General features: G+C 50.8%; 1 protein-coding gene and 1 long non-coding RNA gene across 2 annotated transcripts in view; both read left to right on the forward strand.

The window, feature by feature from the left end:
* LOC119092454 (uncharacterized) overlaps window positions 1-1,126 on the forward strand; it is a 7,175-nt gene extending 6,049 nt beyond the window's left edge. Inside the window, exons 2-3 of the long non-coding RNA XR_005093511.1 lie at window positions 153-270; window positions 1,091-1,126. This is a non-coding gene — a long non-coding RNA (uncharacterized LOC119092454). The remainder of the gene's footprint in view (window positions 1-152; window positions 271-1,090) is intronic.
* Window positions 1,127-1,168: 42 nt separating this feature from the next.
* On the forward strand, window positions 1,169-6,653 carry LOC119092453 (tetraspanin-11). Its single transcript, XM_037215415.1, has 5 exons — window positions 1,169-1,203; window positions 2,267-2,369; window positions 3,594-3,773; window positions 4,256-4,465; window positions 6,366-6,653. Exons 3-5 carry the CDS (start codon window positions 3,618-3,620, stop codon window positions 6,537-6,539), a joined length of 540 nt encoding a protein of 179 aa, XP_037071310.1. The 5' UTR covers window positions 1,169-1,203; window positions 2,267-2,369; window positions 3,594-3,617; the 3' UTR covers window positions 6,540-6,653.
* Window positions 6,654-22,132: the final 15,479 nt, after the last annotated feature.

Here is a 22,132-nt window from a genome sequence, read left to right on the forward strand (position 1 = left end):
GTATAATGCCTCTCTGGGAGGCCGATTTCCGAGAAACACCTGCTGGAGACCGGAACTGATGATGCTCGTTTCAGGCGAACTTCTGGAAGCGTGCAGGGAAGGGATAGCAGCTTCACACTGGCTTTACCAATGCGCATACCGTATCATTTCAGACTGATTATATAATCCAGTAGGTGGAGAGACAATAGCCAAGGACTGGTGATGGCGAACAGGGGCTGTACTAAACGCATGGTCCAGGCTGTCCTCGCCTTCTTCATCTTCCTTTACTGGGTATGACGTTGTTGAATGCATTATGTGATTATGATTGCATTGTGTGGTTCGTACTGTGATTCGCGTACACGCGCCCCACTTGAAACACTCCTTAAATGTCATAAGGCTGCGGGGTCGCGTTCGTTCGCTTCACCGGTTCACACCAAATAAATATAACGATGGTGATCGGTCCGTGTGCCCAGATTGTCGCGTCGCTGACACGTCTGTATGGTGATGGGTCCGTGGGTCCAGATTGTTGTGTCGTTAACACGTCTGTATGGTGATTGGTTCCTGTGCCCTGATTGTCGTGTCGTTGACGCGTCTGTGTGGTGATCGGTCCGTGTGCCCAGATTGTCGTGTCGCTGACACGTCTGTATGGTGATTGGTTTGTGTGCCCAGATTGTTGTGTCGTAAACACGTCTGTATGGTGAATGGTTCGTGGGTCCAGATTGTCGTGTCGCTGACACGGATGTACACCTGTTCGCGCGACTTGTGAAAGTACTGCGTTAGCTAACGAAAAGGCAGCAGGTGGGTGCTGTTAGGCATGCTTCCATTCATTCATGCGTGAGAGCACATGTTTCGTACCAGCAAAGTAGCACTTTAGGAAAATGTAAGACAGGCAATAAGTTTTGGTGACAACTGAAGTGATTATTATAATGAAACCTTCAGAATGCAAACGCAGCGAAAAGCAAATTGAATATATACTCATGGTGGCATTGACGCACATCACATATGTTACTCGTATCTCCACGTTCGAAACATCGTCGATAGTGCACGGACGCGCGCGCCACCAACCCCAGTGGCGCACACTGACTCTGCGCCCTGCTGGCGTCCGCCGCAGACGTCCGGCTGCGCGCTGCTGGTGCTGGGCTCGGCGCTGCTGGTGGACAGCAGCAGACAGCTGCTGTTCCTGCTGGTGGACGTGGACGGCGGTCAGCTGCTGCCCACGCTCAGGCGAGACCGTGCCGCCTACGGCACCGGGGCCGGTCACGGTGTGGGCGTTGCGGGGGCGAGGGAGAGCGGATACGAGAGAGAAAGGAGAGGAAAAGGGCGGAAAGGGGAAACGGCGGGAGGGAGAGGGGAAGGAGATAGACAACTGTTAGAGTGCAAAGAAAGGAGGAGGAGAGAGAGAGAGACAGAGAAAGAGGGAGCTAGAGAGAGAGAGAGAAAGAGAGAGAGAGAGAGAGAGAGAGAGAGAGAGAGAGAGAGAGAGAGAGAGAGAGAGAGAGAGAGAGAGAGAGAGAGAGAGAGAGAGAGAGAGAGAGAGAGAGAGAGAGAGAGAGAGAGAGAGAGAGAGAGAGAGAGAGAGAGAGAGAGAGAGAGAGAGAGAGAGAGAGAAGGGGAGCAGCAAGCAGAGAAGTAGAAAATATGGCAAGAATGAAAGAGAGGGAGGAGTGAGGGTCTGGGCATAGCATACCTCGAGAGGTACGGTGCTCGAGGTTGTCATGAAAGAGAGGGAGGAGTGAGGGTCTGGGCATAGCATACCTCGAGAGGTACGGTGCTCGAGGTTGTCATGAAAGAGAGGGAGGAGTGAGGGTCTGGGCATAGCATACCTCGAGAGGTACGGTGCTCGAGGTTGTCATGAAAGAGAGGGGGGAGTGAGGGTCTGGGCATAGCATACCTCGAGAGGTACGGTGCTCGAGGCTGTCATGAAAGAGAGGGAGGAGTGAGGGTCTGGGCATAGCATACCTCGAGAGGTACGGTGCTCGAGGTTGTCATGAATTCCTGATGCACAACTGCCGCGCCGGTGTACAGCTGCGTGGCGGCGACATGCAGTCAATCGGTCGCGTTCCAGCGGCATGCAGCCCATGTGATTGGTCGCTGGCCAAATGCTGGCGCGCTCTCAGCCGGCGGGGCGGCGCTCATGTCGGGCTGGTCTGCTGTCGTGCGGAGCGTGCGAGTGCACCATGCTGAACCGGAGCTCAGCCCCAGGCGACCGGCCTGCTGTTGCGGCGGCGGGACTCGCCAGGCGACAGCAGGACTCTCCACTGACACGCTCGCCCCTCTCTGTCAACAGACTACTCTGTGTTGGCCTGGTTCTGATCGGCACGTTCAAACTGCTGGCGGGCGTACTCGGATGCGTGGGAGCTCTCAGGGAAGACAGCTGCATTCATGGCTTTGTAAGGTTTCGCCAGTGTAGCACGCCAGTTGTGGACCTGCGTGCTCATGGGTCGATTTCTCACAACTGGTGTGCTGTCATGCATGCAAATTCGAACCCAAATAAGACTGTGCTTGGTCCTGGGCATGCAATGCTACCGCACCAATTCATGAAGTTCCGTCTGCTGGCGTGTCTGTATTTGTGAAAACTCAAATTACACCTAATTATCTTGTGTTATGCCACGAAGCCTGCTTATCAGCAACATGACTAGCGAGTTACAAACATACCAAGTTACGAGCATAAAATTTTCGTGCAGTCGCACCAAACATGCGCTTCGTAATGTTAAGTTCGTAAAAAGGGTCATCCACTGTCTAACGCATCTTGTGACTTAGGCTGTTGCATTAAACATGCTTTTCATTGGGTCCTTGTTCTGACTGGGCGGCTAACAAGTGGCTTTATGATGTCCTCTTTTCAACTTTGTTTCCAAATAGCTCGATTGCAGATATCATTCGACGCGTCTTGGCGCATTTCAGCGCCAGAATGCGGTTGAAAAATGTCAACTTCTGCCATTTGAGCGCGTTTCATTTCTTTCAGTTCTTCATAACAGGCTGCGACTGGCTTAAACTAAATTTGAGTTAAGTGCATTTTTTTTCGGAAGTGCAGCGTGACAAAAAAGCACATTTGCGTAAGCAAAGTAAAAATTTGTGACATGGTATGATGCACAGGTAGCAGGACAAATGAATTATTGACATCAATTTGTGGCTGATGTTCTTCATAAAACGCCCCGTGTCGTGATAATTTCCGCAGCGCAGTAGGAATTGTCTTATCCCGACGGATTCGATGCAGGCGTGTGGGTGGCATCCAACTCATGTATGCGGGCATACACTGTATTAGTAAGCCTTAATGGAAGGGGCATTTGAGACTCAGTTCGCTTAGACGCTTTCGGGTTGCATCCGATAGTCTAATTTCAAGCACAAAGGTTAAAATCCGAAAGGCATCACCGTAGCGAGCGCGTATCACTGCCAATAAGGACATGGTGAGCTGGCGTTCATTTGCCAACTATTACATGGCTTTCCGAGGTGATCAGTAAAACTAAATTATAAAGCATTTCTTGTTGCTTTTTGACGTCAGAATTGGTGTGGTTACCAGCTTATCATGAGACAGTAAGCGTAAGACAGCACAACCAGAATGCGACGAAGAAATTTCGATCGAAGCCTCTGATAACTTGGCACTGCTCTGTTCGCAGTATTTCTGCTTCATAACGATAACGATGTGCGCCGAGATGACCGTGGGAATATTCAGCTACATTCACGAGCAGAATACAGACGATGCCCTAGCTGCTGCCCTCGGACGGAAGCTCGTCAAGTATTACGGTGTGCCGAGCTATGACACTGAGACTATGGCCATCGACTTCGCACAGTACAAGGTAATCATGCTAGTACTATTGTAATAAAGGAGCTTGGGTACTCTTCGTAAGTCTTATTGCCTTTGGATAATGTATATATATATATATATATATATATATATATATATATATCTATATATAAGCCAATTTGGTACTGTATTTATTCACTGGCGGCGCCAGTGGATTTGTTAGGTACATCAGGAACAAGAGAAGAACAGCGTTTATGTCTTGCCGCATGGAAACAATGCGTAAAGTGAGAATTCGAGTGCAAGTGCCAACTTCATGTTTCATGTCGAAAAATGGACGTCTGCTGCTCTGCACACTGCTCGGGGAGCTCAACTTAATGTGCTTGAACGCGTCGTTGCACATCACAATACGACAAATGTACTGTCTTTTGCATGTACCGATTGCAGCTCATTCAAGATACATAACAAAACTAGCTGCATTGCGGCCACTATGCCGACCACGTTCGTGCCCGCACGCACCACGAGCGTGCCTGGCAGTTTCAGTGCTGTGGCATCCGCTCGCCGTCCGACTACGACTTCTCCCGGTGGCGTGTGGAGGAGATGGGCGGCGCCCAGCTGCGGGTGCCGCTGACCTGTTGCGCCCTGAGCCGGGGCTCGGCCCACCCCTACCTGAACCCGCGACCCCGGGACGTCCACGCCTGCCAGACGAGACAGCCCGATGTGCACCAGGCGGAGAGGCACACACAGGTATGTGCCGCACTCGCCACTCGGCTGGCACTTGTTGACTCGCCCATACAGCTTCAGATGGATGATTCTTCTGGGGCTGCAGCGTCACGGCCACGTTTCTGGCATACACCCAAGTTATGGTCTATCGCTCAAGATGTTAGCTGCAGGCATGTGCAGGGTTTATAGGACGTTGTAGCAAAGGACCTTATATGTTGCGTGAAATGGTAACTCACGCACGTAATGCTTCCGTCCAAAGTTGATAAGCTAACGGAGCCCTGGGGGTGTGTTCAGAGGTCAGCCAGCTCAGAGCTCAGAAGCTCAGTAACAGCCCTCACGTCAAGGGCTGAGCGAGGGGAGCATCACTTGCCTCGCTGGGTTTAGCTGTAGAACGCGACATCCAATGCCCCGTTAAGTGCGTCCTTCCCGGACTCCAGCTCTCAATTGGCTGGTTACTGGCTTGAGTATGACCTGGCTCAAGCTGACTATTGGTATTTTATGCTGTTGGCCAGCAAGCGAGCCACGACACGACGCATGACATCTATATATAGCCCTGCGGACGCCTTTCGTTGTACTGCATGGCATTGCACGGTATAATCCACGTCATGAGTTATACACTGCCGCGCAAACCCCTTGAACTCGCCGGGCGTTTAGACGGCAACGGAAACCGGGGCATCTCATGAGCACAGATCCTGACAGCGCCCGACTGAGCACAGATCCTGACAGCACCCGACTGAGCACAGATACTGACAGCACCTGACTGAGCACAGATACTGACGGCACTTGACTGAGCACAGATACTGACAGCACCCGACTGAGCACAGATCCTGACAGCACCTGACTGAGCACAGATCCTGACAGCACCCGACTGAGCACAGATCCTGACAGCACCTGACTGAGCACAGATACTGACAGCACTTGACTGAGCACAGATGCTGACAGCATCTGACTGAGCACAGATACTGACAGCACCTGACTGAGCACAGATACTGACGTCACTTGACTGAGCACAGATACTGACAGCACCTGACTGAGCACAGATGCTGACAGCACCTGACTGAGCACAGATACTGACAGCACCTGACTGCGGTAAAGACACTGACGGCACCTGACTGCGGTAAAGATCCTGACAGCACTTGACAGGGCACAGATCCTGACAGCACCTGACTGACCACACATCCTGACAGCGCCTGACTGCGGCAAAGATCCTGACATCACCTGACTGAGCACAGATCCTGACACCACCTGACTGAGGTAAAGCACAGATCCTTACAGCACCTGACTGTGGTAAAGATCCTGACAGCACCTGACTGAGCACATACACTGATAAGACCTGACTGCGGTAAAGATCCTGACAGCACCTGATTGAGCACAGACACTGGTAAGACCTGACTGCGGTGAAGATCCTGACAGTACGTGACTGAGCACCGATCCTGACAGCACCTGACTGCGGTAAAGATCCTGACAGCATCTGAGTGCGGTAAAGATCCTGACAGCACCTGACTGCGGTAAAGATCCTGACAGTATTTGAGTGCGGTAAAGATCCTGACAGCACCTGACTGCGGTGAAGATCCTGACAGTACCTGACTGCGGTAAAGCCGAATGCGGCAATTTGTGCCACAAACCACGATTTTCTGCTGGCGGCTTGACTTGACGGGACGGGATTTCCCGCTGGTGGCCTGACAGTCCTTGCTTGTGGCTGTGAACTAGTTATGGTAGATTCCATCCGGCCCGCCTACACCATTTCTGAATTATGGAACTAGGTGCTGCGGCGAGAGTTGAGGAGTGGGAGCAATACTTGGGCTACCCCACGGCAACCCAGACCCCGAGGCTTACTCCACAGAAAACCCAACCTACGAAGCACATGCGTGATGGCCTGCAACGTCAACTGCAAGAGCCTCACCGACTGCACCTGTTGTTGCAGGGCTGCCTGCAGAGCATCAAGCGCTGGCTCGCCAGGGAGACGACGCTGCTGACATCTGTCGGCCTGGGAGTCGGCTGCCTCGATCTCCTATGCTTGGTGACTGCCGTATTTTGGTGCCGGCGAGTTTCGGCTGGCAGTGACATCGGGCGGAAGTCTTGGGAACTATCACTATGACGAGACAGACTCCAGTTGTGTTAAGCTGGGATGATTGCGCGCAAGAAAGAAGTGAATGAGAACTATGCTCCCTACGGTTTAATCCGCCAGGCAAAAATACATGATCAGTCACGACGACATTGTTTAAAATTCAGGCATTATAACAACGACATAACAGGAGCCGGGGTCGACGCCACGAATTTTGAAATGGGGTGGAAGGATTTTCATGGGGATATGCCGAACAGAACGCGGCCTCTTCAGAGGAGCCCCCTATGCAGTGTCGTTTTCAAGGATGAGGGTTACCAAGGCTCAGTGCTTCCTTAAAGGGAGTGTTCCATATCCGTATGGGGTTTTGAATTGAAATAGTAATTTTGAAGACCTTTCAGCGCAGCTCACAGCCCTGCCCATCTTAAGACCTAAACCTCTCTAGTTTCTGAGCTATAAGTCCGCCAAAACGGGGAAAGTATTTCGGAGAGAGTATCTCAATGTCACCTTGGCATTCATACCGTCATAATAACGCCATTCAAATCCTGCAGTTTCACAACGTATGCAGCGATCGAGGCCGAGAAAAACACAGGTTGAGTTGTTCATACCTGGCGTTCGTGAGCACGATTTCCAGATGTAACAGCTGTCAGTTGTTTCACGATCAGTGTTGTGCAAGGTACGGTGACGTAATCAAGGTACGGTGCCGTAATCAAGGTACGGTGACGTAATCAAGGTATGGTGACATAATCAAGGTACGGTGGCGTAATCAAGGTACGGTGACGCAATCAAGGTACGGTGACGTAATCAAGCAGGAACGTATAGAGGAGCATACTTACTAGACAGAGAAAGTGTGCTGTCTAGAGCAGCCTTTTCTAAGTAGGAGCATACCAATTGTTATAAGTGAGCGCAATCCATATATTATTCTTGGAGAATGTTTGTGGCGACTCGCGACGGCCCGGTCAGCAGCTCGCGCCTACCTAGGAGCTAATCAGGCGTCATGAAGAGATCATGAAGACTACTTTTTGAGGGCCGATAGACCTGCTGCATCTACATTATCTAGTGATTGATGAATATGTTGGAACAAGGAGTGTGACCGAGTTATGAAATAGATGAAACAAGAACATCATGGCATTGTTAGTTGATAGGTATGGCCGTTAGGCTATGAGGCATATGACAGCGTCAGATAGTTGAAATATGAATTTGTGCTATCGGACGTATCATTCTTGTTATTGCTATGATAACTATCGTTTTGTAAGTAACTAGCTGGTCTTCAATGTTCAAAAGTATTTATTCCATTTATCAGAAACTGGCTAACCAGTCCCTGACCTGGCCGGGTGCCTGCTCGTGCGCTCAATAACTCTTAGAGTGTCAAGTATGTGTGCTCCTCATCTCTCTGTAAAGGCTGTGAAACTGGCGGAGGCGGCGGAGGGCGACATACCCCTCCCACTCGATGCAGATTTGACAACGACTCTTACGTCGGCGCCACATACACGGCTGCCGAACTGTGGACACCGGCAGCATCACCTTATCACCAGGTGTGCCGACGTCCACCCCGCCGCAGTGTCAGGTATCGCGCCTCTGGACGCCCACCACGGGATCCGACAAACAGCGGGTGAATCCTACGGCACTTGTCCCACGAACGCCAGGTAGAACGCCAGCATCCTGCCGATGCTGGGCGTGAGCGCGGCGGAGCCGTCCGGGCCAGCGGCGGCCCCGCTGCGGTCGTCATCAAGGGCGGGCCCGCCCTCCACAGGCTTTCGGGACAGATATCGTCGGTACACATCGGCGATGACTGCAGCCGAACCCCGCGGAGTTCTAGAGCGCCGAGTAGACTACACAGGCAAACAGCGGCCTCACCATCGCGCCGTGTGAGCACGGGGGACCGTCCTCGCAGCCAGTGGTCGTGAAGGTCGGTGGTCGGGATTTCTCCATGAGGATAACTCAGTGAAACACGTGAAATCGATGTTTCAGGATCGTTGACAAATGACAGTATCCTGTACAGCCCTTTAAAATCGGTTCTAGCTTCAATTATTGCTTCCTCCACTTTGCACAGAGACTTCGACCATAGTTGCAATAGCTCTATCAGAGAGGGGCTATGTTTCTTGGCTGTTCTTGAATGGAGGCTGGCTTCACGCACCAGCAAGCGGACCACATCATTTGGCTGTCCTATCTAGTCCTGTATATCATGGTCGCTATGGACCGTCATACCTCCACTCTCAAAGCCAAAGTTCGCTTAGAAAAGACTCATTGCAGTAAGCGTCACTGGGCAGCAATCAAAGCCATAGTATAACATTTCGCTGAATTTGTGAGATAGAAGCTCCACGTTTGCGTATCCTTTTGTCGAAGCAGTGTTTCACGCTCCCGTTGCATTTATTACACGAACATTTTGACATATTAGTGTGCTGCAAACATTGCAGAACACGACCGTTGAAAAAAGCAAGACAAATGCAACGTATTTCTTACATAGTGGTGAGCAGGGAGTCAGTTGAGATTTATCCCACAGGATTAACTTCTTCAGCTGAAAGTCTGAGCTTTTCGGAAATATTTCGTGAAAAATTGTATTACTTATGAAATTGTATGCGTCTGATTTAACAATAAGCGAAAGGTACAACAAATGTTCCTTTTAAACGCCTGCTTAAAATCAGTCGCTGACGCTCCTTCTTTCACAATGCTATAGTCGCTTCTTTGTAAACCGATAGAACTCAGAATTTTGACCACAAATTTGATTGGAATCCTACAGAGAAAGCAAGGACCCCACGAATGGAGATTGTAGATCGAAATGAGTCGAACAAATTGCGCTAACACGGCCAACCATGTTGGTCTGGTTATGTTTGACATTCCGTCACAATGGATCAGTGAAACAAATTGTGTGAGCTAGTTGTGAGCATGCGCGCTCGCAAACTGTAGCAACACAATCCTCGACGCCACGCGTTGCATTCTCCATGGGCCGCGAAGCGTCAGTCCCGCGGCTAATACTGGCCGTGGCCAACAGGCGTACGAAAATTAGGACGCGTTTGAAATAGGTGCCTTAGAACATTCGGAACATTACAAATATGAACGTCAGGGCGCTTGGCCTATTCGGAAAAGGAGCACCAAAACTATTATTACGAGTGAAAACCCCTTTATCTTCAAGACGCACACAATGCCAGAGAGCACAACAAAGGGCCTCAATCAAAACTTGATTCTCGAGTGGCACCAAATTCCGCGAACACAATAAATGTTCCATTTCCCACCCCTAACGAAATTCTAGAACGGTTTCCTGGCCGTGGGGCACCAAAGGCCTTATGTCTGGGAAACATGACCTCTACTTTCAGGAGAAATGAATGTGCCTTGCGCCCTGACGATATTCCTGACTGGTGCGGTTCTCCCCGCTTGATTGAGGGGCACCAGTCTTCATTTCGGTAGTCGCAGCTTTTATTTTCCAGGAGCACTTTATCACAAGAGATGCCTAAAAGACTTCCAAAATATTTTTAGGAGATTGCGATGTCAAGGGGAAATTGCAATCACCGTGGTGCTCCACTGACGAGACCCGGGATCGGTTCATTCCGCGAAGAGATACCCACAGTCTGCATTCCAGACATAATGGCCTGCCTGTATTTTCAAGAGGCACCCGCTTCTAGGACGAAATGCACACTGCCCAAAAATGCGGAGTCAAACTCCAGGGGGCACGTCACACTGCCCAAAAATGCGGAGTCAAACTCCAGGGGACACGGCACATTGCCCAAAAATGCGGAGTCGAACTCCAGGTGACACAGCAAGCTGTTCAAAAATGCGGAATCACACTCCAGGGGACACGACACACTGCCCAAAAGTGCGGAGTCAAACTCCTGGGGACACGGCAAACGGACCAAAAATACTTGTGATGTGGTCACCATAAATAGGTGACCAGCCTTAGATCCATAGGAGTGTCCCGAGAGACCGACGATCAAGAGCCAGATGGGAGGGTCCGAAAGGGGCAGGTCGGGAGCATATGAAGGAAACTCAATCAAAGCCAAGCCTTCAAAAGCCAGTCGTAGGGTCTATCCAGCCCTATTAAACCGATCGGACACTCTCTGGAGCAGCGAGGGTTTCTATACCAGTCAGCTGACCGAGGTTATCAACACCGAACAGTCGGTTCAGCACCGGTCTGAGCCCCGGGGCCCATTTCCCAAGAAGGCACAGGGCCGGGCCTATAAAAGGTACTCAGCGATCCGTTGCGTTGGTCGGGCCACTAAAACAGTGAATGGCCCTGTCTTGGTCGTGGCTTACCGTGCCTTCACAAGGGATCTCGCGTCGGCAATGGATGTCATGTCGGCCAGGAGCACACATGCTGAAAAGGGTCAGGAGCGGGACCCGAATATCAAAAGGTCTCTTGCATTAGTTCTGACCCTCGTGACAATGGACAGAAACGTGAAAAAAATGATGATGCAAGGGTTTGCACTCACAATGAGGGTGACCTGTGTCATACAGAGGGACACTCAGCACCGTTTCAGTCAGAGGCCGATAAGCCGAATTGTTTTCTCGGTGTCAGTTATTGCACTCCCTGCGCCGGTAACGAATCCTTTGCGTCAGTGACGATTCCTGAGTGGAGCCTGAGCCAGATGCACGAGTCAGAGGGCCTGCCGCATCATAAATGGGGCCGATGTATGATGCATCCCTCTGAGGGTTCCCGCAACGCCATCATATCAGTTGCTGGGTGCCCCGGGCTGGGACGGAAAGGCTTTTCAACTCCTGACCGGGATGTTTCACCTGTGCGATTTTGAGGTTGGTTCCCTGAATGGAATAGAGAGTTACAGCAACATGGCCAATCAAGATTACGTCACTGTGTTACGAATCTGTTAGTGCCGTACGTTCTAATCTGTTCCGAGCTTAATTTGAAAATCGTACAACTGAAGTAAACAATCTGGGTACATTTTGCATGCGAATGAGTTTCTTTCATGGAGCGTTCGGAAGTGTCATTTTGCATGTATGGTTGTTTTTTTCCCACTCGTTGGCTCCGTCAAGTGTTAAATGTAAAAGCTCAAGATATACGAAACGACGATGTATTCTTGCCGAGGACGTGATGGTCGAATGGTTAGCGCCTTTGACTCCCACATTTTTCACTTTCGAATGCAAGATAGTTTTGCGCACCGGCTGTGCAGTATACCTAAAAGCCCTTGGTTTTTAATCTGCGGAACCCATATTGCTTATGCATCGCTCGAGCCGCACTCCTCAGTTACAAATTCAACGATTTTCGTACTTCCTCAAGGTATCCCAATCATGCAAAATAACGTTTTCATTATTTTGGGGTGTATTGCGTTACTAGTGTGCACGCCTGGGCGCGCCTCTGCGGCCGACCGGCCGGCGCGGTCAGCGGCCACCGGGACGCCTGTCGACTGATACCGGCGAGAGCGCGCGTATATCACACTGGTGGCAGCGAGTGGGGGCGTGCCAAATGGAGTCGAGGGAGAAATTGGCGTGGGGTGATTAGGAAGAGCTGGAAGACTTCTTGCGACGGTTGGATGCCTGTCGGCTGACGGTGGGGGACGAAAAAAACCGGTGGGGAAGACGCTTCTTGGCCTTGGTTCGCGGATTGTGGTGATGGATGCGCTGTCAGAAAAGGACACGAGGGATGTTCGGAGCCTAAAGTTGGGGCTGCGTCGGGAGTTCGGTCCGTCCCAGAGATGGTATCGGGACCGGCTCAGTCAGCGACGTAAGCAGCCCTCCAAGACATCTCGTCGGAGGTTGCGGCACAGTTACGTCTATTGTATCCCAGCACTGACGTTGATAAGATGCCGACACATGCAAAACAAATTGAAGAGACTGTCCATCGTTCGCCGGCTAAAGTCAGTCAAATTGTGGAGGGGTCTTCAGTACAGAAGGGAGCTGTTGAGCATCTCCGGGACGAGGTAGCCGAGCTCTCTCGTGCCGTGTTTAAGATACGCGCGGCGGCCGCGCCGGCCGGCTGGCGCTATCGCCGGGGGCGGCGTGACGTCATTCGGGCCAGGGCGGGTCAGCCAGCGGTCGGCTCAGCGGGACGGGGGACCGCCACGTGACCCGGCCAAGGTCAGCTGGGCGGGTGGCCCACGGAAGCGTGTACAGGGGGAGGGCAGCGGTGCGGCAGGGCCGGTCTGGCCGGCGTCCGGGTCGGGCCGGACTGGTTTCCGGGGCAGATTGTCTGCCTCAATTGTCTGCTAGCGTTGTCGTGAGTTTGGGCACATTCAGCAGGATTGTCATCAGGCTTTAAACTGAGGAGGGTTACTACCGCGGGACCGGTGGTAACCGGACACGAGGTCAAAGGTCCCCACAATTCGCAGGTCCGTTCATTTCATGTGCGTGGTCGCATTGCGAAAGTGGATTGTGCGTGGTTGGTTGATATGGGAGCAATGGCTACCCGTGTGTCGGCATCTCTTCCGGGGGTCAGCTCGTTACCACTCAATCCGACGGCTGTACACCCGATCGCAGCCAATCGCACAACATTGAAATATGTTAGACGGGTTTCGGCAAACGTTTTGATCGGTCCGGCAGCGACAAATGGCGTTCAGATATTGGTGGTGGAAGATTTGTCCGCTCCGGCCATCCTTGGAAATGATGTTCTGGCGTCGTTTAAGTCCTTCCAAGTAAACTACAGCGAGTGGGTGCTGTATCTAGGGGGTTTTTGCGTACCGTTGGAGGAGCGGTTAGATGGCACTCGGATGCAGTCAGTTTCCGTGCGCCTTACATCTAATTTCACAGTGGAATCATTTTCTGAAAGTGTCATTTACGCACCAACTGAGCACTTCGGGTCCATTTCTCGAAATGTTATGTTTGATCCGGATTCTCGACGAATGGAACGTTAAGGAATTTCTGTTGGTCCTTGCCCGGCTCAGTCTGGGGTGGATAACCGCATTCCAATCATCGTGGAAACCCCGGACCAGAGTCTATCCATCTTTATATCCATTCCGTTCTTGGCAAGGTTGAAGACGCGATGCCGGTTCCAGTGGAGGGTGAGAAGCCTAAACGGGTCGGACCGATAAACGTTGATTTGGCTGGAGCGGAAGTCAGTGAGGTCAGTCGCAGGAAACTCAAGAGTCTATTTGACAGATATCGGGACGTGTTCGCAGATTGTGATGCTGGGTCGAACACATTATGCCCATTTCGGCATCAACACCGGTGGGTCGCCACCTGTTGCAATTAGGCCAGGAAGAACGCCATATCATTTGAGACCAGAGATGCGGAGGCAAATCGCTGACATGGAGGCCCGTGGGCTAATCCGCGCTCCGATTCTCCTCGGTCGTCACCTATGCTGATGGTTAAGAAGTCAGATGGTTCTTTCCGTTTCGCAGTTGACTTCCGTGCGTTAAACAGCAAGATGGTGGACGATGTCTGCTACCTACCACCTGTCAAGGAATGCCTGGATAGCTTGGCCGGGTCCCGGCTGTTTACCATGCTGGGACTGAACTCGGCTTATTGGCAGGTCCCAGTGGCCCCGAAAAAAACAGGGAAAAACGGCATTTACAACAGAGGATGGGAAATGGGAATTCCGGGTGATGTCATTTGGGGCTAAAGGCGTGCCTGGATGTTTTTCTCGCCTGATAGCAGAGGTATTGCGGGACCTGATTGGAAACGGGGTTACTGCATATCTCGATGATATCATTGTCGGTGGAAGAACTGAAGAAGAGCACCTGCACCTGATGCAGGCTGTGTTGGAAAGACTGAGGTGTGTTTGTTTGACTGTAAAGAGCAAGAAAGTGGCGCCTGCAGGCGGCGGATAAGGTTTCTTGGGCACGTTGTGTCATCCTCAGGTCTCGAGCCAGATGCAGAAAAGGTTGAGGTTATTAAGAATTGGCCACGACCACAGACAGCCAAACAGTTGAAACAATTTATTGGGCTTTGCAATTACTACAATGATTTCGTGTCACATCTCCAGGTTGTGTCGGCTCCACTGCATAAAATCTCTGGAAAGACCAAGTTCCACGGGATGAACGGAAACAAAATGTTTTTCAAGAACTGAAACAGGCCCTGGGCACGTTCACGTCTTGCATTTACCAGACATGCAGCAAGAATTTGAGGTTAGCACGGATGCATCGGATTTTGGTTTGGGCTGTGTTCTATCACAGAGGAACCAATCAGGGGTCGACAGGCCGGTAACTTTTGCCTCGAAGGCCTTTTCAGATAGTGAAAAGAATTGGCACATTCGAGGTGAGGAGGTGGATACCGATGGACTCGCAGGTTGGAGAGGGGATAATGGGGTGTATTGCGTTACTGGTGCGCGCGCCTGGGCGTGCCTCTGCGGCCGGCCGCCGGAGGCGGCGGCCTCGGTCCGCGGTCACCGGTGCGCCTGTCGACTGATACCGGTAAGAGTGCGCGTATATCACAATTTCGATGATAACGATATAAAACATTTTGCGTACTCCAAGTCGGTAGTTGGCCGCAGGCTTCACTACAAGAAAGTATATCGCATCAAAGATCATGCTCCGCCGCTTTTTGCTGCTACCGTCAGCATTGCAACATTGACGTCATTACCTGTCACTTGAGTGTCATGATGACTCAGATATCGTGTGAAAGTTGTTACTTTGGCGTTTAGTCATTCATTGTGCGGCTCGATTCCCTGAAGTGCCTGCACTTTCTGACAGTGTGAGAGGCAGGCGTCGCCATGCAGTTTCCGTAGCGTTATAAAGCCCCAATGACACATCCCATTCACTGTAATGTTAGAAATGCAACTCAAAAAATGCAACTTTGCCATGTGGGAATAAAGAATGAATCTTCCTGCTGGTTTCGTTGTTCTTAAATTGACATTGCACGCATGTTGATCAATATCTGAATACAGATAGACGTGAGCCATGCGCATACCTACCTACCTATGCCCGGTTTTCCACGGTGCGCTGAGCACGGTAGCTTCCCGATTAGCGGCTAAGGGTTTGAAAATGAAATGACCGAAATCAGGGGAAATTTGTGAATGGGCGACAGACCCCGGGGACATCAGAGTAAAGCATGGCCACTCCTATGACGAAACCCTGAAACCGCCTCTAGCGATAAGCCTAAAAACCTGTCAAGCGTTTTTGTGTTGCCTGCACTGTAGCTGCGGGACATCCATGGCTTGGCTAGTGACTTGCGCAGTACGAGGCCGATTGCAGCGACGTGCTAGATTTTCATATTCATTAACAGCTGTTTTGAAAGCGGTATTTGCGCCCTAGTTCATCGACCCAATATGGAATTGTTGGAACCAACTACTTCGGTATTTTTATTCCCATGAGTTTGAGACACATACAAGTACAAACTTGGATTTGAAATGTATTTCAATGTTGTCATATTTTGAATGCAAGATTTTAAGCTATCTGTCTTCAAATAGCTGATTGAACTGAGTATTGGAACTAGGTTCCATATCGAGGAGGCCCAGCTCAATATTACGGGGTCTAGCCCACTGTTACGGGGGCCCAACCCAGCATTGGAGGGGGAGGGGGCAGGACTCTCTAAAGAGATGCCTACAAAGTTTCACCCTATAGATGTAGGGGAGAGACGGGAGAATTGGGACGAAGGAGAATAGGGACACGCAAATATCTTAGACATGGGCAGCTCTGGATCACCACTTGTACTTTAATGCTTTTCCTTTTCGTATCAAGTAACGCTGGAAACTATCAGCTGTTCTTTCCCGGTGCACAGGAACGCTGTACGGGGTGAGTGCCAAAAAACTATACTTTTCGAGTGTTATATCAAGCTGTGTGTGCTGTTCATGTCAAGCCATCTTTTTTAACTTTTTCACACTGTAAGCTCACATAATGTTAATTTTCTTCCTTGCATTTAAAATTGTATAAGCCAATTTCCGAACGGCGGAGAACTCGTCCAGTAGCTAGCGTGCGTTGCGGGAGAATCGGGACACACGTCCCTATTGCCATGCAGATGTCCCAATTCTGCTGTAGGAACCATTAATGTCACTCGTGCATAATACTATACATACCTATAAATTGGCATACCTGTTTTTATCGAAACTTACCTTTTTTTCTTCTTTCAGAACCGTGCCACGTGTATACGTTAGAAAAGAAAAGGGGTACGCGGACGTATCTCATGATTCAATGCTGCTGGCTGTCAAAGATGTTGTAGAAGGGGGGAGTGAGTCCGAGAAAAGCTGCAGAAGCCCATAGCGGGAGCAAAAGCGTCCTTGGAAGGTATGTCGCAAAGCACAGTGTCGATCCTGCAGCTCGTCTTGAGCCCAACTACAGTCATTCGAAGATATTCACTGCTGACGAGGAGCAAGCCCTCAGTGAATATGTGATGCAGTGCTCGAAGATGTTCCGTGGCTTAACGCACAAGCAAACACGTGAAATTGCCTACCAAATGGTAGTTAGAAATGGCAAACATTTTTCCGCCTCCTGGGCTGTTGATGAAAATGAAGAAGCGGGGCGCGAGTGAATGAAGGCCTTCATGAAAACGAACATCCACCTGGCACTGCGGAAACCTGAAGCTACATCCATCGCGCGAGCTGGAGTCTTCAACAGGCACAATGTCGAGGAATTCTTCGGAAACCTGTCTGAGGTCCTGAAACAGACGGGAGTCTTAGATGCAAGGATTTTAAATTTAAATGAAACTGGATTCACGACTGTACAGAAGCCTGGAAAAGTCATTGCTGGAAAGAGAGACAAACAGGTCGGGAAGGTCACCTCTGCGGAGAGGGGTGAACTTTTCACGATGTGTGTCGCTGTGTGTGCCACTGGGGCATGCCTTCCCCCTGCCTACGTCTTCCCAAGGAAGACTCTTCGGAAGAATCTGATGAAAGGCACCCCGGAAGGATCGCTGCAGCTGTGTCACAGCAAGCGGGTGGATGCCGCCTGAAAACTTTGAGGAGGTGAGGCAGCACATGGTGAAGCGCATGGGGGCAAGCAAGGACGATCCAGTCGTCTTGGTGCTCGACAATCACGTCAGCCATGTCAGCCTGAACGTGTTGACGTTGGCGAAGGACAGTGGTGTCCATATCGTGACCTTACCTCCTCACACGAGTCACAGGCTCCAACTGCTCGATGTCACCGTCTTCGGTCCGATGAAGACGAGCTTCAGCAAGCAGGTAGACGGCTGGATGCTCCAAAACGCGGGGAAGTCCATCAAGCTTCTGAGCATGGGGAAGCTCATGGGGCAGGCGCTGATCCGTTCGGCCATCCGAGTCAACATCTTGTCCGGCTTTCGAACGACGAAAATCTGGCCACTGGACACTGAAATCTTCACCAATGATGACTTCCTTCCCGCAGACGTGACCGACAGACCAGCTCCCTCAGCGACTGCAGGAGCGCCCGGGGTGGCTGAAGACGACACACACGAGGCGGACACACAGTAAGCGGACACACACGATGCAAACACACATGAAGCGGGCGCACACGAAGATGGCACACACGAAGCGGAAACACACGAAGAGGACCGCGTCGAGAGTCCGGAGCCTCCATCCCTGTCAAGGAGGCTGACTGATCCGGTTGACCCGCAGTTAAAAAGATCACCATTTGCAAGCAACGAACCAGATGCAGTTCCTGGGTCGTCATGGGCTCCAGCTGAGGTCCAAGGAGGTGACCCACTCAGCCCAGCATCTTCCGCAGTCCGGCTTGTCTCACCGCGGGAGTTTCTGGGATATCCGAAAGTGAGTTCTTTTTATCCCGATTTCTTCCTTAAACCGATGAAGCAGCAATGGCAAAGTAGCATTAAACAGCCTCCAGACAGATCGCTCATACGATCCTTAAGAAAACATTGTTTATTATTCAACTATCTTATATTTTCGTGATGATAAATTTCCTTTAATTTTTACTTTTCCTATGTTTGTTAGTTATGTTGTAATTCTGTCAAAATATAGTTTTTAATAGATAATTTTGTATCCCAAAGGATCCTCCAGTGAGCCACGTTGTCCAATGCCTATGCCTTTGTTCCATAACAGTATCCGTACACTTCCTGGTCTCCATCTTTTAAGTCAGGAGCCAAAGTGGAGCCGAGTCGTCGAGGGCGGAAAAAAGGAAAGACGATGATAGCTACAAGTGCACCAGAGCTGCGAAGAAAAAAAAGAGGAAGAGGAGAAGGAGACCCGAAAGTCGCAAGTCAGACACGAGCGTGTGTCGAAGCGAGTGTTCGATGCCAAGAGCAACACCGCTAACACGAAAGGTAAGAAGAGCAAGCTGGGAGATGCAAAGGACTTGCCAAAGGCTGACGATAAAGCGTCGTGTCTGTACTGTGGGATGCAGTATAGGCTCAGTCGTGAATCGTGGATCCAGTGTACAACATGCAAAAAGTGGGCGTACTTGCCGTGTACCGACGCAACAGCCTGGCAGGCACAGTTTGTATGTGACGTCTGCCGAGACTGATGATCCGCTCATCCGCTATGATCCGATATGATCCGCTGTGTCGCAGGTATCGCATTGGCTGTGCTGATTTAACGTGATTAGTACGATGTGTAGGAAGTTTTGTGACCGTGTACGTTGTTCCGCTGTCATGTGATCCGCTGTGTCGCCATTAACGCACTGGTTGTGCAGATTCAACGTGACTAGCGCGATGTTCAGGAAGTTTTGTGACAGTTGCTTTGCCTGCTTTGTGCTTAGGCTGCCGAGACTGTGAGTCCTACGATCTGCTGTGCTACAAGTATCGCATTGGTTGTGCTGATACGTGATTTTGCGATGTGTGGGAAGTTTTCAACCGTTGTCGTTGCCTAGTATGTGCCTAGACTGCCAAGGTTGATAGTCATGTGATCCGCTGTGCCGCAAGTAGCGCATTGGCTGTGATGATTTAATGTGATTATTACGACTGCAGGTTGTGTGGCGGTGCCGTCTGGTTGTTGTGTAGACTGCCGGCATTACTACTAGCCGGATCTTATGTTAGAAATACCTTCCCGTTGTTGGGGTTCTTCTACCAAAAACAGAATGGTTGTTTGGAGGTGGAAAATATATCCTGAATTCACGTTCTAAAATGTTGTGTCTCATTTTTAACACGAAAGAAATGAATCTAATATGCTACAATTTTCAGCGGAAGGAAACGTTGCCACGACCATTGACAATCTCCTGAACGCAGGTAGATGGCAATGCAGTGCACTCATTTCACCATTTGCAATGTAATTGTAGAACATGTAGCCAAGTATAAATGTTATCCCAATGCTCCTTAGTATGTTCCAATTCATATTCACGTCTGTCCCGATTCTCCTGCATGCGTCCCGATTCTCCGGTAAATGAAGGTCTTTGTTTTTCCTCCACGCGTGTCATATCCTATCACAAAGTGAAACTTGTTTATTAGTATGATGTTAATAAACATCCAGTTTATCTATTAGTAGTGGTGCAATGTTACCTAGCGTTCATACATTAGCTACAATGACTTATCAAAGTTGAAGTTGCGAAAGTGCCCCAATTCTCCCGCATCTCTCCTAATTGTTAATCCGCTTAGAGGGCAGCCTCAAAACTGTAAAAAGAAACGCTCAGGCTTATCTTTGAACAGCACAAATCAGTTTTCAAAGACAACCGGGGGCATTAAATTATGGCTGTTGTTCTGGTGTGCACAGCACCCACCGCGTGGCATGACTTGCGGTATGCAACGTCGTTCGGTTTTACGGACACCGCAACCTCGGGCTTTCCTGTTCTTCCTTCCCTGTTCTCCTTTCCTGTTCTCCTTTCCTGTTCTTCCTCCCGAGACTGCGAGCACGCAAGCTCAGTCTTTTCTATGTAATTTGTTTCACCAGTCGATTCTACAAAATAAAAAAACGCTTTTAGGCAAACGTGGATTGGCCTTGCTTATGTCTGAACTCATTTAAACACCTATATTCAACATCTATAAGATCCCCCACTTTTCGGGGCAAACGGCCCACTTAAGTAAAACTCTTAAGTAAAACTTAAGGGGTACCGTCTTGTTTCCGGTTAAGGACTGAAAAACGGTGCGTCATTATGTACAGAACAAACATACACCTCACACATACAAACACACACGCATATCGCAAAGATACGTCTCCTTCCGTCCCACGGGCTGTCTTCCGGCTGTCATTCTGGCGACGGGGGTGCAAGATCTCCTCGTCAATCCGGAGACCCTTGGATGCATCATATCACAAAGTCCCCTCTCTCACGCAGGAGGCCTTCTGACTCGCGCAGTCGGCCCCGGATCCATGCAAGAACCCTCATTCACGCAAGAGAACTCTGATCACCGCGGCTGGTCCAATAATTGGCACATAGTTTGTTGGCACATCCAAGTTCGGTTAACGACCCATGCTGGACTTGGGTTGCATGGCCCACCGTTCGGTGCTGGAGCCCTGATTGACACTTGATCCCCCCATTGCCTCAATGTAAACATTCATCGCAAGTTACCATGTTTCCTTTTGATATCAGAATAGCCATGCTTTATTGCAATTACGATACGATTAATAAGTTGCCATGCTTCCTTTCATTGTTTTCCTATTGCGTTGGTCGGAACCAAGGCAAGAGGCCTTCTGACATTCGGGATCCCGTCTTCGTCCCTATTCAGCAAATATTCCCCTGGTCGACTCAAGGCCCGTTGCTGACGTTGACACAGGGCATCCTGTTAGGCACTGTGCGCCCCATTGGCCGATACAGGAGCCCGGCAGTGTTGTAGGTGCCCCGATCAAAGAAAATGGTGGCCCTGGCCTTGTCCTTGCTTGAGAAATGGACCCCAGAGCTGAGACCGACGCGTAGCCGACTGGTCGGCGTTGGTCTCTGGCCAAAGAAAGGCCCGCACTGTCCCAGGGGTCCCCAGTCGAAGCAAGAGGTCCTCTGACTGAGAGTTGAGGTCACGGCCTTACGGGCAGGGCGGCGTCCTTAATGCAACCTGCGGCCAGTCATTCGGGGCCCCTCGTCTTTCCAATCGGGCCCTTGATATCTGGTCCCGATGGATCCCTCCGGGTTTTTCGGACTTCCTCAGAGACCATAGCAGATTCAGAGTCGCTAGCTGATGCATGGCCCCTGTTAGACACTGCAAGCTGCTGACCGACTCGGGGACCCTGACCAACACAGGGGCCCCGGCCATTGTTTCAGGGACCCAGATGGTCTACGACTGATCTTTCAGGTCACGATGTTACGGGCTGCGATTCTTGCCGTGCCTTACAGCCAGCACTTTGGGCCCTTCTGCCCTCCAACCGGGCCCTTGATCGTCGGTTCCGGTGGGCCGCCCGGACCCCCTTCGGGACTCACCGAACACTGTCCTTGATAGGCTTGGGGCCCTTACGAACATAGGAACCCCTGTAACGCACTGTGGGCTCCTGATTAGCTGCTCTGAAAACAGGCCCTCAGGCCCATACCGACACGGAGCTGACTGCGAGTTACTGGTGGTGTCTGACCGCCAAGCCAGGTGGGGGGGGGACTTCAGCCCCCCCCCCCCCTCCTTGAACCTCGGCCCTTACCCAGCCTTGGGGAGAAAGTGGGCAAAATCTTGGGAGAAACCTATCCGTTGGGTTAATTTGTGGGCAAATCGGGTCGTTCTTCACTGTTCAGCATTCCCCCCCCCCCCCCCTCCCAACTCATCTTGCGGAGCTATGCCCCTGTGCCTGAGCGTAATATATGTATGCCCGTACACCTCTGAGCAGACACCCATCATGGCCCACTCAATGTTCATACACTATGTTCCATGTCTCCAGGCTGTTCGCCAGATGATTAGGCACGGCAGTCACGTGAAAATTTCATCTCGGCCGGGCAACCGGGTAAAACCGGCTCGGCCAACTACCACCCACCCATACTTTG

Source organism: Pollicipes pollicipes, unplaced genomic scaffold (assembly GCF_011947565.3).
Source record: "Pollicipes pollicipes isolate AB1234 unplaced genomic scaffold, Ppol_2.1 Scaffold_3447;HRSCAF=4054_pilon_pilon_pilon, whole genome shotgun sequence".
Taxonomy (NCBI): Eukaryota; Metazoa; Arthropoda; class Thecostraca; order Pollicipedomorpha; family Pollicipedidae; genus Pollicipes; species Pollicipes pollicipes.

Bases quoted from the DNA above. Each gene is read 5' to 3' on its own strand.
- LOC119092453 (XM_037215415.1), top strand. From the start codon at position 3,618: ATGTGCGCCGAGATGACCGTGGGAATATTCAGCTACATTCACGAGCAG. The intron at 3,774-4,255 runs GTAATCATGCTA...CGTGCCTGGCAG, and splicing joins TCGACTTCGCACAGTACAAG to TTTCAGTGCTGTGGCATCCG. The intron at 4,466-6,365 runs GTATGTGCCGCA...CTGTTGTTGCAG, and splicing joins AGGCGGAGAGGCACACACAG to GGCTGCCTGCAGAGCATCAA.